The sequence below is a fragment of the Anopheles cruzii genome, chromosome 3 (assembly GCF_943734635.1).
Source record: "Anopheles cruzii chromosome 3, idAnoCruzAS_RS32_06, whole genome shotgun sequence".
In the NCBI taxonomy this organism is placed as follows: domain Eukaryota; kingdom Metazoa; phylum Arthropoda; class Insecta; order Diptera; family Culicidae; genus Anopheles; species Anopheles cruzii.
The window spans coordinates 76,845,478-76,861,953 of NC_069145.1; the positions used below are offsets into that span (position 1 = coordinate 76,845,478).

General features: G+C 47.9%; 1 protein-coding gene across 1 annotated transcript in view; it reads left to right on the plus strand.

Moving 5' to 3' along the window:
* The window catches only part of LOC128274683 (semaphorin-1A), a 102,011-nt gene that overhangs the window by 64,159 nt on the left and 21,376 nt on the right, over nucleotides 1–16,476 (plus strand). Inside the window, exons 2-3 of the mRNA XM_053012953.1 lie at nucleotides 3,088–3,190; nucleotides 14,503–14,611. Coding sequence (XP_052868913.1) covers nucleotides 3,088–3,190; nucleotides 14,503–14,611 — 212 coding nt within the window. The remainder of the gene's footprint in view (nucleotides 1–3,087; nucleotides 3,191–14,502; nucleotides 14,612–16,476) is intronic.

A 16,476-nucleotide genomic window follows, 5' to 3' on the forward strand; every position in this document is an offset into this window, starting at 1 on the left:
TGAAACCCCCGACCAATTAGATAAGAAGAAACAATGCCCCTTCGAAGTCTTATTGCGCCAGTCGCTGCTTATCGCGGTGCAAATCTAAACCAATCAAATGGATCCGATAATCCTAAGGTTAAACCTCACGCCATATTTCGTCATCGTCGTACGATTTTCGGTAGGATTATAGAACTGTATCGCACGGTGTGACGCATGGTGTCGTGTTTTCAGCGAACCAATTCAACCGGTTCTGTTGCACAATTTCTTTCGTTTTCCACATCCGAGCCCGAAACAGATGATTCTTTTAGCAATCAAAATGCACTGAGCTATATTTAAAAAATTAGAAGTTTCAAATTAGCTTTAAAAATTACTCCCGCTTGACTTCCGGGTGACTCTTTGTTCGCTTCCGTTCTTCGGCTCTGGTCCTGGGTCCCGGGTCCCAGCGCTTGACCCCGATCGTCCACGGCTGCGCCATGGTTACCACCATCGCATCTTGGAGGACAGAAGCGGACGATTCCTTTTGTGGCGCCCACTTCCCTTCTTCGATGAGCATTATTAGTGTAGATGCTTTATTACACATAGTATAATTTGTGGGGAACACCGCGTGAAACACACAGGACTTATGTTACTTCGTACATCTAGTGCCCCGTCGGACGCTCCTGCGTGGGCTCTGTTTTTTTATGCTCTCCAACGCCAGCGCCATCAGTGCCCCAAGAAGGTAAATGATCGCCATCAGCGTCGTGACACTGTGGCATCCGATCGCATTCATCACGTTGATAACCGCCTTCGGGAGAGCCATTTGTTGACTTTCCTCAGTTCCGTTGTCCTTTAAATCCTTTACAGTTTTTACACCAGAGTGATCGTGAACGGTACAGACAGTCGGTGATGGCGGGGGTCGGGGGTGATCTTTGGATGGGTAGAAGTGGCAATCGCTACCCAGCACTCGAATTGTAGCCTATATCCGGAGGCCCGACACCGTCTTCGCAGCACCGTTCTAAGGCCGTCCTTGGCAAAGAGTTGTGTTTGGAAACTAAACGAGCCTTCTGCAAAGAGAACGCAATAGAAACATGTGTTGCATCAGCTTTTTGATAAGCCCATGATGGGCTCAAAAGTCACTGGGTTCGTCGCTTGACAACGCAAATACACACTTTTACGGTTCGCATTTTGAAATCATCTGTTGCACTGATCATACCGAAACATCTATAAACTTACACACTTTTCACAATCGATCATTGACCGCGGGCCACGCCATAAGTGCGTCACGCCGAGCCACGACGCGCCACGCAACGGTGGACTGCAGACAGGATTGAACACGTTTCCGCGGCGACGCGGCACGCTGAGCTCACTTACCTCATCGTCCATGTTACTCCGCGACGCGCGTTGAAAGGCTTGTTCGGGTTGCCCGGTCCAGATGTAAATGATTCACCCGCGGCAACCCGCCTCGGTTAATATCGGCTATGGCTAAACCAACACACACTCGCGGTATCAATTCTGGAGGTGTGCTCATGTTTTTTTCCCTACTGACAGTGGTATCAGGTGCGCTGATAATAATTCGCACTCCATTCGATGCGAGTGGTTTTGAGCTATTCATAGATGTGATATAATGGCGAATGGGCGGTTTGAATGTAACAGGTTACGTGAGCGTACTGTTATCACAAAATAAAAGTGTGCAATCGGACAAATCGTCTCGATTCTTTGTGTGGATGGCGTTTTTCAATCCGTGACATGAACCAATCCTTACTCATGCTTTTACGCAGCGCACTGTATCGCTTCCAAGCCTTTACGCAAGATCGCACGACGCACACCAATACTGGCTTTGCGCACCTGACCACCGGTTGAGCCCCCAACGCTCGGAACAGGTGTGTGCGTGAGTCCCAGCTGTAGATATGACTTAGAACCCGAAGACGTTCGCCCAAAAGTGGTCTGTCGCGAGTTGGCAGTATTGGGGTCAACGAATGTGGTGAGTCATGCGGCGTGGCAGTCGATGTTGTGCAGAAAAGGGGAAGCTTTCTCCCAACGGCCTTGAGTTGCGTTTTTGTTTCTTCTTGTGGTCAACATCCTTAGACGACTAACGCGTGACGTGGAATGCCGAACTATTGGATGAAACGTCACAGTTGGGCAAAAGTACGCCGTAGCATTTTGTAGCAGTTATTCTCGAATCGTTTGCCGGCGGTGCGTGGCCAAGCCCTTCATTATGGCCTGTGGTATCTGGCTGTCGGCAACTAGAGTTTTCATAAGTAAATAAGGATTTTCAATTTTTAATTATAATTCATCTCTTCTGATACAAGTATTCACAAACATTATTACTTTTTATCGAAACTTTTATCTTATCTCACACGATCGACGACAGTCACATGAGCTGCCCGATAAGGCACTAGTCCCATGACGATTAGGTCACATAGGCTGAAAAATTGTGATAACCATGCAGTAATCGATCAATCCTTGATTTCACCATTGGCTTCATCGTTGGGCCATTTAAATACGCACTTTTAACTTTGTTTTAAACTGTAAGAATCCACTGCGCTGAGCTCTGATGCTTACACAAGACTGTTTTGGGGGCTTTTAAAATGAGTTTTTTCAAATTATTTATGCATTGTACATACATTATTTGCACATACGAGGTGTGTTCAAAAAGTTCTGATAGCTTTGTATTAGAATTTTTGACAGCTGTTTTGCTTAGCCGTGTTTTGACTCATCTTCGATTTTTGTCTATTCCAAAAAATGAATGGCAAGGATTCGGCATCAAATTGTGCGTCGCGTTCCATTATTAGCCTCCCTGTAGCTCTAGTATCAGCTCAATGAAATCTAAGTGGACACCACATTGTTGTACCTTGGCGTTACATAACTTTCTATATGGTTCAATACAACGATGAGAATTAATGGGAGTGCAATTTAGTACATCTGCACTAGCTGCTAAGTTGCTTTAGCTATTTAGCATACTGTGTATCACCAAAGGTTTAGAGCAACATCGTTACACCTTTTTTCACTGTATCGATTTCGATGACTATGACAAACGATCTCTCGTAGGTCGTTGCTTATGCACGCTAATCATCGACGGAGTCTAGCGCTAATTTATGTCCTTTCCTATCGTTCTATCCACGGCAGCCGACAAGGAGTACCTGAGGTTCCAGGGGAATGAATCAACGAGCGACTACTTCAAGCTGGTGCTGCGCGATCCGAACTCCAACAGTCTGCTTGTGGGCGCGAGGTAAGTTGCCGAACAGCAATATATCACTTTCACCGGCGTCCGCACCGACAATGTGCACCAATCTTCCGTTTCCCAAGGAAGACCGCTTCGTTCACCGGATCAGATTTTGGTGGCCGCAGTGTCGTTAGATGTGAAGCTTAAAACGGACATTACCGCTTCGTGCTCCTACTCGTACTCGCTTCTTCATAGAGCGGGCAACCGGTTGGCACCCAATGGCTGCGGATCATAGTTTATTTAAAAAGTCACATATTTCTTGACACCCGTGGCTCATGTTGTTTTTCTTAGGTCGTCATCTTTCATGATCGTGGTGGGATCACCTAGCATAAGGCGCATATGCAAACCATTGTGCATTTCTATGTGCAATTATATTCGGAGAAGGTGACACATCTCTGGCACACCGGACGTACGGGCGGTATAAACGCGGCACGCCTTTTTACGGGAGATCCAGAGCAGACATCCGGATGTATGATTGCTGCGCTGCGAAGGGAACCCTTCGCACCCTGATCGTGATTGGATCAATCAGAACCAAAGCAGTTTTCTTCAGCGCCCCGCCATCTGACGCTGATTGGCACGTGTGGGCTTCGGCAGAAGCTCCGGCAGAAGCATAATAATGCAATTTGCTCTGGTGCCGGGTGCAACAATGTTTGCATACCCGATTGGCTTTCGAGAAAGAACAGTGCATGGAAAAAATGGGTGTCGTCCCATTTTTCTGCGTTGCGCTTTCCACGAGAACTGCAGCGTTTTTTGGCCTTCGTTCAACGTGGATAATAAATCTCGCACAATTCGTTAGCAAGGGGATGCTTTCGGGGTTGCTTGAGGCGTTATAAATTAGTTTACAGTCATGCATTATTATTTTTAAAAAATATTTGGAAATGTGCGTAACACACGAGTGGTCGAAAAACCCCGAAATACTGAGACACCATTTCGCCGCGAGTGACTTTGAATGTTTCAGAAACGGCGAGAGGCAACTAAAAAACGCAACGGTAGTGGACCATGTTTGGCTCTGCCGACATGCTAGGTTTGGCACTCTGCTTAGGTGCAGCTTAGATGTACCTTCCCACTCGGTAATCTGGCTCACAGGCGTTAAAGTAGACGCAATTGAACCCAGAATGAAATTGATCGCATGATTCTGTTGACTTGTCTGATAAAGCTTATAGCTTAAATAAGTACGAAGCTTGGTAAGTTCGAAGCTTAAGAGACCGTGCTTAAGACCCACACTCATAGCCCACTCTACTTTCGACCATTTCGGTGATAACATTTATCTCCCATACATTTGTAAATTACTCCGTGTTTCAGGTTCACGATAGCGAACTTCGCTATCTCTAAAGATATCTCAGAGATCGGGTATAACCGATCTGTTGTCTGATCCGATTCAGATTGTTCCATACAGTAGTTCCATTCCAGAAAGCACTTGGTTTTACCATTTTAAGATAGATTACTGAATAAGTCTGTGATCAAAGATTCTACACACTCGATTCAGTCGTCACTGGTTCTCCTTAATTTTCCCCGCTTTGCACTTTTTAACAATTCGAACTGCTGCAGAGTATTGAGAAAACTTCGTCGCAAAAGCAGCGTCGCCATCGAGATGTCCAGGGCGCCAGGGCCAGGGCAGCATGATCGATGATGACAAATTATTTTAACGTTCCACCCATTTGCCGGAAGAATTTCAATTTAAGTAGGAAAGTAGTTGAGAGATCATTGAGAACATTCATCAACCCTTTGAGAGCTCAACAGCGAATTGCTGTGTTTGATAACCACCTCTTGCAGCACGTTGGTGAGGGCACGGGTTTTTGCGTCTCCTTTTTTATGCCCTGGGTCGCGTCCTTGTCGCTTCGACATGCTCGCTATCCCTTTATCTTTACTGTCATCGCCTCGTCATCCCTCCGCAAAAGACTAATGACGAGCTGTACGTCTCTTTCAGCGCACCCCCCCCCCCCCAGAAATTACACCCTTCCGAGAGATTTAAGGGGGTCGCCACCAGGAGACAGGAGCAGGAGGAATACGGGTCAGGTGTTGTTTTTGCACTCCTAGATTTCGCTCTAGTTTCACTGGTCCTTACCTTGGTGCGAAAGATGCCTTCCGGTTTTTTTGGTGTTGTCCGCCTCGGGACGAAACTGCCGTGGGAGGCTGGATGGACGGGAAAAACGAGCACTCTCGGCGTGATTGATGAGCCCTGTCAGCTGGTTACGCCCGTCACGCGGTTACTTTTCCTTTCCGGAAGCTCGATAAAGATGCCCGAAATGAAATATGCTTCGATTCGCCAACTTATGCAAAGTGTAGCAAACACTCCGTTCACTACAGTTTCTGTTAATCGTAGTGCACTGCCCTGTTGACTGTTGCAATTGGTGTGAACGCGCCGAATTTTATGCATTTTATTGAACCGCTAAGCCGATAAGCTTCTAATAATCTTATCTCTATCTTAATAATCTTATCTATCCATTGGTGTGAACATGATAAGATTAAATAAAATAATGGTGGGTGATCGATCGAAACGACGTCGATCGTACGAAACCAATCTTATTTTCGCTATGGCCATTCTGGTCTCAGTCTTTCGGATGATAAAATCAACAACAAGAGTGTATCAATGGTATTTACAATTTGCATATTAGAAGAAGGCAGGGAACCCACAGGATACGTTGTTCTCTAGCGGTGTTAATTTGTGTTTTCAAGAAAGAAAGTGATGTCCAGGCACTACAAATGGTGTCCCGTTCGATTTGTGGGCATGGTCCATCCACTTTACGTGCTGCCAAGAGTGAGCCACGCTGTGCGACTACACTCGGTCGGAACTTGTACATCATGAGACTTCAATGGCCCAAGGAACCCATCAGAGGAACCCTCCAATGGCTTGGCGCGAATGTTCAAGGGACGTGCTGCGTCCAGACCCCGGACGGAGGCACAGTTCCACGTGCGAGAGGTCATGCTCGTTCGTTAGCCGGCTCGTCGATCATAATCAACGGTGCAGTATGCATGTGCTTTCGTGCGAAACACACACCCGACAGCGACGCGTTGCGTTCTTCGGTTTTGTCGAAAATCAATACGACCCCCCATGTCCTGTCGCGCTCCCTCGTGATGGCGGTCCCTGTGGTCCGTCTGTGCGTGGTCCGGTGGTCCCGGGCCGTACCTGCAGTGCGCTGGCCCCGAGTCAGACAGACATAAATAATTCAGCTAAATTATTGATCAAATAACGCACGCTCCCGGGAGGGCTTTGACACATGTGAAATCAGGCCTTAATTTGCTTACGGGGACCATATTAATCATTCAGTCGACGTGCTACGTGTGTGTGTCTGTTTATGCTTTTACTGGAAAAGGTATGACGATGCTACGGAACGGTAATGGTGACAAGCTCGCGACATATTGATCCTTGCACTAGAATGACGGCCTCGCCGAGTAGCTCGCCTGTTTTCCATTTGCATGTCGTTGAGTATGGTTCTTCGCGCTTCTTTCGTCAAGGATTTTTAATAACCGCCAATTAATATCCCTTCTTGGAACCCTTCAGAAATATTGTCCACTGAGGGTGGGTTGTTGCGAATTCAAAAGGATTACAACGCGCCACCCCCGAGAAGGCTGGCTACGAAATAGTGCCTCGTGCCGAACAAGCTCATTACTTTCTCGCTATCACGGTGCTAAAACCCTTTTTGTTGGTTCCAAAGTTGTGCAACAACGACCGCCAACGATTGATTTCTAAGGAGGATATTCATTTCGATAACACAAACCGCCGCCACTTAATTCGATCCTGTTTTCTTTTCGTTTTCTTATTTCAAAGAGAAAGGTAAGAAAAGCTCGTTTTACTTGCCGGGCAGCCTCTTCGCTGACCTCAACAAATGGTTGGGGGCAAAAAGGAGTAAAATTTTGAAGGACTAAGCAGCAGCAGGGAACCTTCTTTGAAAATTTTAATTATCCTCGTCCAAAAAAAAGGAACAACAATCCGCCTTCTGCACCCCGGTCTCTCCGGAACGCCGCGCGGTTCGGTTACTAATTAATTTCTGCTGTTTATGTCTCTATTAAAGCAGAGGCGAAGCCGTGACCGAACGGCGAAGGGCCCAAGTACAAGGAGGCCCTTCGCCAGCGGACGCCACGCCAAGGTCGTGGTATCGAATTCGGGCGAACGAAGGCGAACACTCGCTTACCGACGCCCACAAAATTGGATTGTAGCGAAAGTTTTGCGATAAATTTAATAACTCCTTAATAACTCCTCGGTTTAGGCCGGCCTGGCCGGGAAGGGCACGCCCGCCCATTAACGGGATGCCACCGCAGAGCCATTTTTTCTGCTTCTTGTATCGCTGGCTCGTGAGCAACGTCTGGGGTGTTTAAGATTGTCAGAGCCCAAGACGAAAGCATCATCTAGCTCGGTTTGTGACGGCGGAACCGTGCTGCGGCGAATGAGAGAATCTTTTGCAAATTCCTTGATCGAAAACGTTAAGGTGTAACGCGGTCAAAGAAAAACCCTTCACGAGCAAATTGGTCAAACCAATTAATCCGTCTGACTTCGCGTCTGACACTTACGGGAGGTCAGTTCTCTAGGCTGTAACGTCAACCGGGTCAGATGTTTAATTTAAAGTTTCGAGTGGATCCTCCTAACGTTTTTTGGAATGGTTCAAATTCGTCATCAATCTTTGTCGTCTTTTTTGTTGTAAAAAGGAGTTTAAAGGAGTGTGGTAGACAACCTTCGATCCTGTTAGTGACCCGATCGTGTCATACGACTCACGATGTTTTGTTGTTCGATATTCATCGTCAAACTTGACTTCACTCGGCGTTTAGACTATGTTTTGCATGGCAAATATGACCCCAATTCAGTAAATTTTGATTCTTTTTTATCCTAACTTTTGCAATACGTGACTGTATTCGCGTATGTACGAATTCATTTGATTTTAATTTAATATTAATCTATACATGTTGAGCTCGACTCTCCTTCTCTCTCAATTCCAACACCTCGCGGCTGTCACCAGGCGGTACTTTATTGAATTTACTTTGATTTTGTGGCTCTTTTTGGTAAGTTTTTCTGGTGACTTGTTTCGAAACCTACGTCTATCAGCGTTTGCGTAACAAGCGATAGCCGAAGGCTGGCAGAACAGATCTTTTAGATTATTTATTTACCACTAGCAGGCCCGGCGAACTCTGTTTCGCCCCAGAGGCAATGGGCCCTCGGTGATAGGAGCAGTCGGTAACGCTCGTCCCTGTATCGCAGCTGGCCATGGGTTCGATTCCCGATTCCGGCGTTCCAGGGGGGTTGACGCGGGACTAACAACCCGGCCCGTAAAAACGAACGTTTAGAAAGAGTATCAGAGATTAACATTGTCGCTGGTTGGTGCAGGCTAAAACCGTTCAACGGTCGTTGTTACGAATTTTCGTTGGGGGGAAGGCACCCTTCCTTTGAGCAGCTTTATTTGCCGTGAATTACACAATTACACGCGGTATTACACAATTTTTGCACGAGGCTGGAGCGTGGAGCGTGGCGTGGCGCTAAAAGACAAAAAGGTCTTACCCCGTTGCGATTCGTAACTAAAAGAACGCGCCGGCACGCGCCGATCCCTTTTGTCCCTTTCTGCCTCTTTCTCTATCCCTTTCTTTTTCGCCTTTTTCTGCTTTTTGCCTAATTCTATCTGTGGCGCTATTTCGACTGTTCATTCGGGTAAACGCCTGTTCACTTGTACTATGTACTAAATTCAAATTCGGCCTGTTCTCGCAACAGTCGTTGTCCAATAAGAAGAGAAGCACTTCATTTCGTCAGCTGATCTTGGAATTACTGGCAGTGTTTGGCGGAAATTTCAGGACAGTAAAATCATTGCCCCTCCAAAACATCTCGCAACATGCGCCAAACATCTCGATTATATACGTCATTAGTGAGCTAGTGAACGCTGCATTAGTGAGAAAGAGAAGCCAACAATTGTTTTCTGTTGCTCGCTCTGTTTGTCCCGTTGCAGTATGTAAAAAAAAAACACATTGTGCGTATTGTGGCTTCATTGTGACGCGATCGGATTATAAAAAGTATCCTATGTTACCCCCTTTGATCTAAGCTACCTCCACACCAATTTTCAGCCAAATCGGTTCAGCCGTTCTTGAGTTATAAAGAGAAGACCAATAACGCGGTACTCTTTTATATATATAGATTACCATTTTACCATTTATTTATTATTTATTTGGTAAGTAGTGAAAATTAAATTATTGAAAATACCATGCACAAGATCACAGTATACCTATCGGAATCGTATTTGTTAGGTTAGAAAAGTATTTCATTTAGTTTGCGGCACATTTTTACTAATTTGTTACCACCCGAAATGTGCTACCCTTTAATGGTGGCTGTAATGAACCGGCACAAAGTGAGCAAACCGCCCTTTGAACGTGACGCTTTCAGCATCGATGACTCGCAACGTGCGTCGCGCTAGCCACTCCACCGTTTCAGCTCATTACCGATTCGGTCTAGAATTTCTTCCCTCGCGCTTAACTTTACCCGATTACCGGGAGCATCATTAGCGGGCGCAACACACGCAGCAGCATCGCAAAGATTGTGCATCCAAACGGAACAGCCCACCGAACGGTTGACGAATCATTAGCGCGCAGTGGCCGCCACGATGCTGCGTTGGTGGGCTGGCTTCTGGGCACCCTTGACACTCGGGTGGCCCAGGAAAGGGACCAGGTTTAGTTACCCCTTTCGCAAAATGAGAAGCCAACATCAGGGTCATACACGAAATGGTACCGTGCAGTGTCAAGAGCATATCGCTTGAGCGTAGCGGCCTTCGAGCCGCTGCCAAATATCTCGTCCTCGTTCGCCGATTTCTTTCGTTTCACGCGCCACCGCACCGCGCGCCCCAAGAGGGCCGGGCTCGAAAACTTTACACCGCAACGCAAGAATTTTATCCGGCAAAGTCTAATTTATTGTCCCGTGATTTATACGCTTTCGTCTTATGTTAATTAAATGAGCGGTGCAATAAATTACCGCCACTGACTCGCGAGCGTCCCGGGGCGGCGCCAACGCGCGGATGTCGAGTCGAGGTCGTGCTAAACTTTCTTGCCGGTCACTTCTCGACCCGGCGAAAAACTGGCGACCGGCAGTCTATCCTTCTCGGTAGTGGAGTCTTCGGACGAGTTCCGGTCCGGAGCAGCGAGGTGCGAACGAAGCGCATTAACCGGCCACCGGCGCAAATGGCGGATCTTGGTTTTCCGCGTGTCCCGTGAACGCTGGAAACCCCAAACTGTCAGCTACGAGGAAACGAGCTAAGGTGTATGCGGCGTGTAAAAATGACACACCCGCGGTATGACCAAACCTGACCAACTTAGAGGTGCGCAGCGCAGCGCAGCGGATAATTAAAAGTTTCTCTCCTTAAAAGGATCCCGGGAGCTGAAGTTGTCGGTCAGCCACAGGCGACGGTAGCAGAGATAGTTGGAAAACAGGGTCGGTTCGGGTGCCTTTTTATTAGTTTAGTTCAAACGTGCCGTTGTCCTGTTTTTGGTCGAATCATTTGCGCGGTTTAATGGTAAGCATTAGTTTGCTTATAACTGATTCTTTTATGCTGCAGAATTAATATAAAATTAAAAAAACCATCATTTTTATATTAGAGACCACATTTTATGAGTCAATGACCAGGCGCCTCCATCGGGTGCCGCGATTTTTATAGCAGCCTTTTTTTACACTTAAATACTCATCCGCACACAACAAATACGCGTTCCGGAACATTCGATAGCGATTCATCGAGCGGCGGAGCGCATTTGCAAACAATGAACAGTGGAAGAAGGCACCGGCAAAGCGTTCACCGACATGATTTGCTACATACCTGGCGATTCATAAAAATGCTTCCACGGTGCACTTCTGGTGCATTGTTTCGTCCGGCTCACGCGGGGTGGCACATGTGGTTCCGTTCCGAAGAACATTTGCAAGAACCAGTTTCGAATCTGGAGCATGATTGTGGAGCGATGAGCCACGGGAGAGGAGAAGTACCTTGGAAATTATTGCACAACATCGCTTTTGCAATATGCTCTTCAAAAATGTGCAGTACTAGCGCACTTGCCGGTGGCATTCCTTGCGCTTGGATGGCCGCCGTAGGCTCTTCATCTTCTTGGGTGGATGCACTGCTAACCCAGTTGCTGTGCATGTGCTTCACATGGCATCGAACTGGCAGCGCAACGTACTATTATTCGCTTCTGCTGCTCAGTTTTATGCTGCTACTCATTAGTTCGTTACTTGTCGATGTGCTTATTAGCATGATGTATAGCTTCGAACCCTAGGTTAAGTCATTCCACTAAAACATGTAACTTCAATTATCAATTAATGCAGTTTTCTTTGGGTGTGCCAAAGCCTGTTTTACATTTTTTGCTTTCTATCTCTTCATCCTATGTTTTGTACTTTTTGCTTTGGTTGTGTGGTTTAATTTTTCTACTTTTTGCATGCCTTTCTACGTCTTCAATTAGCACGTTTCTGAAGAGGTAACCCTTCCCTCTTTTTGTTTTTCAGTTGGTTTAGTTCGCCACAGTATTTGTCGCTTCTTTATGGGATGCTTTTCGTTCTTTAGTTCATTCCATTTTTCCAATGATTTATGAAATGATGCATAAATAAAAGTTTAGAAATGCACATATAAAATACGAATGAATAAATAAATCTGCACTTGAAAAACAATTTCACCCCCCCGACGGTTGACTTTCTCGGCCGACGGAAACGGAAATCAACGTGTTTCGGGACGAGTTCAAACCCATTTTGTGCCGCTCTTCACTTCACGTTTTTGATCGTAAAATAAGTATGGCCATCGCTCATGACCAGCATCATCATCGTCATCCTACCGGTGACGGGGAAGGGCTTACTATATTTGTGTGGCCACGGCCCGCAAGTGCATCCTCAACACCGTCATTCCCGTCATCAGCACGTTACGCCGTCATCACCGTGTAAGCCCGGCGCCACCGAGAGGCAACAACACGTGGCGGGGGTACGCGGCGCTAGGTTCTGGGCGTTGTAAGTGGGCAGAGCTCCACCCTCCGGGGGATCTGGGCGTGCAGAAGGATGAACTTGTTGCCAACGATGGCAGCACTCGGTGCTCGGTGCGCTACGGACGGCAGGATCGAAACTAGGGCTGTAGAGCAGACGGCAGACGCCTCCGACCGACGATGCACCGACCGACAGGCAGAAGGCAAGTTTCTTCACTCAGCCCCTTGCCGGGTGCTTCATGAGGTATTACGGAGCTGAAGTGATTGATTATTTACCGACAGTGAGCGTCTGTAGTGTGTGGGTCCTCTCAGCGTTGGGGGTTCGTGGTTGATGGCCGAGTGCCTAGTTTTTGCGTAGCCGGCCAGTAGTAGGTAGAAAAATCAAACGAAAGCAGACACACCAGGACACCTTCCAGGATGTGCCAGGACCCACCCGTCTCAGTTGGTCGGTGGTCGTAATTCAGTGTGTGATAAATTAGTTGGTCTTCCGAGGCGAACGGTGACGTGCTGCGAGTAGCGCATGAAAAATGATTACCGGTCGTTACTGGCCGGCCGGGGTGGGGTGGTCGTTTGGCCGTTACGTCGGTGTGAACCACTTTATGACAGTTTGCTTTTGCGGCTTTTAACACAACGAAACCCATTGGTGGACTCTTTAAGTGTGACATCGCCGAGCCCGAGCGGAGACCACAAAAGTTGCGGCTGCGCCCAATCATTTGGCATCGTTTTAAGTACCAATGGAAATGATTAAACCCTGCCGCTACCGGCCCGGCCGTGTGAATAATAAATAGACCGTCGGGCTGGAGTGCTGTGGAACCGCTGCGTGTTCCGGGGTTCGGTCGATGATGTTCCCTCGGCCACATATGGTTCAAGCATGCATCGCGCGTCGCTAATAAACAGTACATTAAAATTAATATCGTACGCAGGAGGTAGATCGTTATTGATTTACAGTTTCGTTGACACCTCAGGTCGGGGTCCCCGGCAGTTTGTGGCTGCGCCTCGGCTGGTGAAAGATCAACAGCGCCCGAGAATTGAGTGGCGCAGATGCTGGCCCCGTAAATTAACATTAATTGTGAAAGTTAAAATTCCTTGCGCGAACAAGACGCGCGCACTGTGGGCGACGGTTCCGAGTGGTTTGGGTCAAAATTCGGATGGTGATGGTGGTCCATTTGAATTCCTTCGAACCCTTTCGGCTGGCTTCCCGTGATTGGTGAACGCTTTTTGATGGTTGCTAATTGAAATTGAACGACACAGTGTGACACAGTGGACCGCATCGGGCATGGGAGTGTGTGTGTCATTCACACCAGTAGCGGGGCACCCTAATGGGAGTTTATGGTACATTGGAACAAATTTGAAGTTTGAAGCCAACCCCGGCCAGAATACGGTCTCACACGCGTGACTCGCGCTGACAGTCCCTGATGCCGTGCCGCGTGTGGTGGATTTTTGGCCCGCGCCCACTGACCCTCACCACCAATCCAGCCAGCATCATCATCCCAGCCCGGGTGGCCCGTGGGTGCTTCGACGTTACACCGGAATGGAATATGAAGCCTGATGGCAGTTACAAATTGATGTAATGAATATAAACGTAATTTATGACGACACCTAATTGCTGTCTGTGGGGACTGGTTCCGTGCGGCCGAGGACAAAGTTGGCAGCTTATGAGCTGCAGACCAAGAAGAACCAGAAGCAGAAGGGTTGCGTGCGGTGTGCCCCTCTCGTTCCCTTTGACCGGCGTCCTGGTTCCGTCCGGCAGAGCGCGCGTGGCAGCCATCTTACGGAATGTGACATTATTGTAATGGTTTTGCAAACGTGCTGGCGGGGGCATATGTGCAGGCAAGCGAGCTGCTGCTAGGGGTCCCTGCGTCGGCGGTTTGTTCCGTATCGGGACCTACAATCTGACGGCGCCAAGACGTCGCGCGGCAAGACGAACCACTAGCGCTAGCGCACTCTCCTTGCGCGCGTGTGCTTTTATGCCGGGCAGAAAGTTTATTTGAACACGTTTCGTTCGTTGATTAAAATAGTGCCGGATCCGGAGCCTGGAGCGGGATGGCGGTCTTATTTATATTACACTCCAACAGTTATTTACAGGACATTCTGTTTGCTGCCCACTGTCGCTAGAATCAGCGAAACAATAAACGTTGTGGCGAACTGCACCACGTTACGAGCAGTTTCGAGCGAATCCGAGCAGTTTTCGAGCACTGCATAACTTTACGGGAATGGTCTAAATAAAACGTTTGAACAATCAGAACAATACTTTAGTCTACGCCGTCCGCTTTTGATAGGTCTTCTAACCAAAAGCAGTTTTATTTTTCTTCTCATCGTTTGCAAAATAAATTCCGATCGTCTTTTTAGCTAGTGGACCGCCAGTTTTGTAACGCCCTTCTCTGTTTGCTTTCTCGTTGCAGAAACATTGTCTACAATCTCAGCATTTACGACCTCGGCGAGCTGACGCGGCTCTCGTGGTACTCCTCCGACGACGACATCAAGATGTGCATCGTGAAGGGCAAGGACGAGGTAAGCCTTGGGCGGCAGTCCCATCCGATAGGCCGGGCGTGTGGGCTAGCAATCATCGGTTAATGCCGTCTTATCTAACCGCTGGTCTGAAGCAGGAACCTTGTTTGGCCCCCCGCCTCGCTTATCTTGCCAACCGTTGTTCCGACCGTTTGCGTCATAATCGGGTATTTCATTTTTCACTAATCGCTCATAAACATACAGTGGGCTTTTATCCTTCCTTATTGCTACTTTTCGGTACAGAACAGCGGCCGCGAGCGATGAGCTTTCTCTAGGAGATGACACTCAAGATGCTTTGGGTCGAGGTTCAGCTCTCCGAGTGTGACACTCGCCCGACAGGGAGCGATGGTGCTAGCGGGTTTGGCTATGCAAATGGCTTCTGATATCGTGTAACACGGTCCCCAATGGCCGTGATGAAACACAGCGCCTCGGCCCCCTTCGAGCCGGCGCGCAGACTATCTCCGAAAGGGCGTTTCCTCCGTTCGAAAGGGCAACAAACTCCGTGTGGATTTTCCGCGTCAACATTTGGCCAAAACACGCAATGCCCTCATCTACTGTCAGCGCGGTTCTATGTTGGTCCCGTATCGGTCCCGTTGAATCGTGTGACCGACGGCAATTTGGGTACTTTTGTTTACTTATATACTTGTTGTGTGCGAAACGCTATGCCCAAAGACGCCGGCCGTTTCGCTCCGGTGCACGGATTAAAACTTTGCTTAATTCTTTTTATGTTCATTATAAAAAGGTTTCGAGTCCGAGCTATTGCGGACCTGATTTACCACGCTCCGATTTTTTTTTCACTGCAGCTGTTCCTCCGTTTACAACTGTTGTTCGAATATTAAGTGGTTCATTGATTAAATTAATAGTACTGTCGTGAGCGCTTGTTGATGCTTTTAACAAAATTAAAAACCCGCAGTATCCTGCACCGAAACCCGAATAAAAATGGACACGATAAAAGCCAACCCCCGAGCCAAGCGAATGGTGGTGGTACATCTAATTGTGTAAATGAGCAATGAAATGAAACGAGCGTTTGCGGCAGGTCCTTTCGGGGCGAGATAGTTCAACCGGCGACCATTTATTTCCTCTGCGCCGTGCCGTGCCGGAGACGAGTTTTGAAATAACAATTTTGAAGTCTAATGGTGGAGAACTAATTGTGCGCACGTCGATGTCGCTGTTGGTGCCGGTGTCTCCTCGGTTGGGACCGTGGTGTTCCGCAGTCCCGAAACGGAAGCGGAAGCTTTCAATCTCGGAGTGCCACAGCAGCTCACGGCGGGCAGCAGAGTTGTTTAGATTAACTTTTTAGAGGCTATATTGCTGGTCTTCTTCCCCGGCCGAGGGACCCTGTTGGGGTCGCTTCAACGACGGGCGAGCTTCTAGGATTTCTCGAGCATTTGCTGATTTAATGTTTGCTGACGACCAGGGCCACTCCAGCGCTTAGACGGCGCATTTACTTACGGTTACTGTGCACCAGCAAAAAACGGACCGAGGAACGGTCAAACGTTTTGTTTATTATTAATTTCAATGGAAAACACACACATTGCAATATAGCCGTTGGGCGGCCACCCCCCGGGGGGGATTTGAAATTCAAATGGAAAAATAATCCCTCGGATTTCATTTTATTGCTCCCGACACACAGGAGTTCGCTTTTATCTTCACTTTTCTTTTGTCCACCCCAAACGTAAGAATAATATTTTGGTTGTATTTTTAAAATCATACAAACGGCACGCGGCGCACGGTTTGAAAAGTGTCCAACTTATCCAGCCGACCATACTCTAATCTCGGCTCTCCCAGAGACAGCGGTCAAAACGCGGGTCTATGGATCCGTGGGTGGTGGGACCCTCTTTATGTATGCTTTCCACAGCGACCCCCGC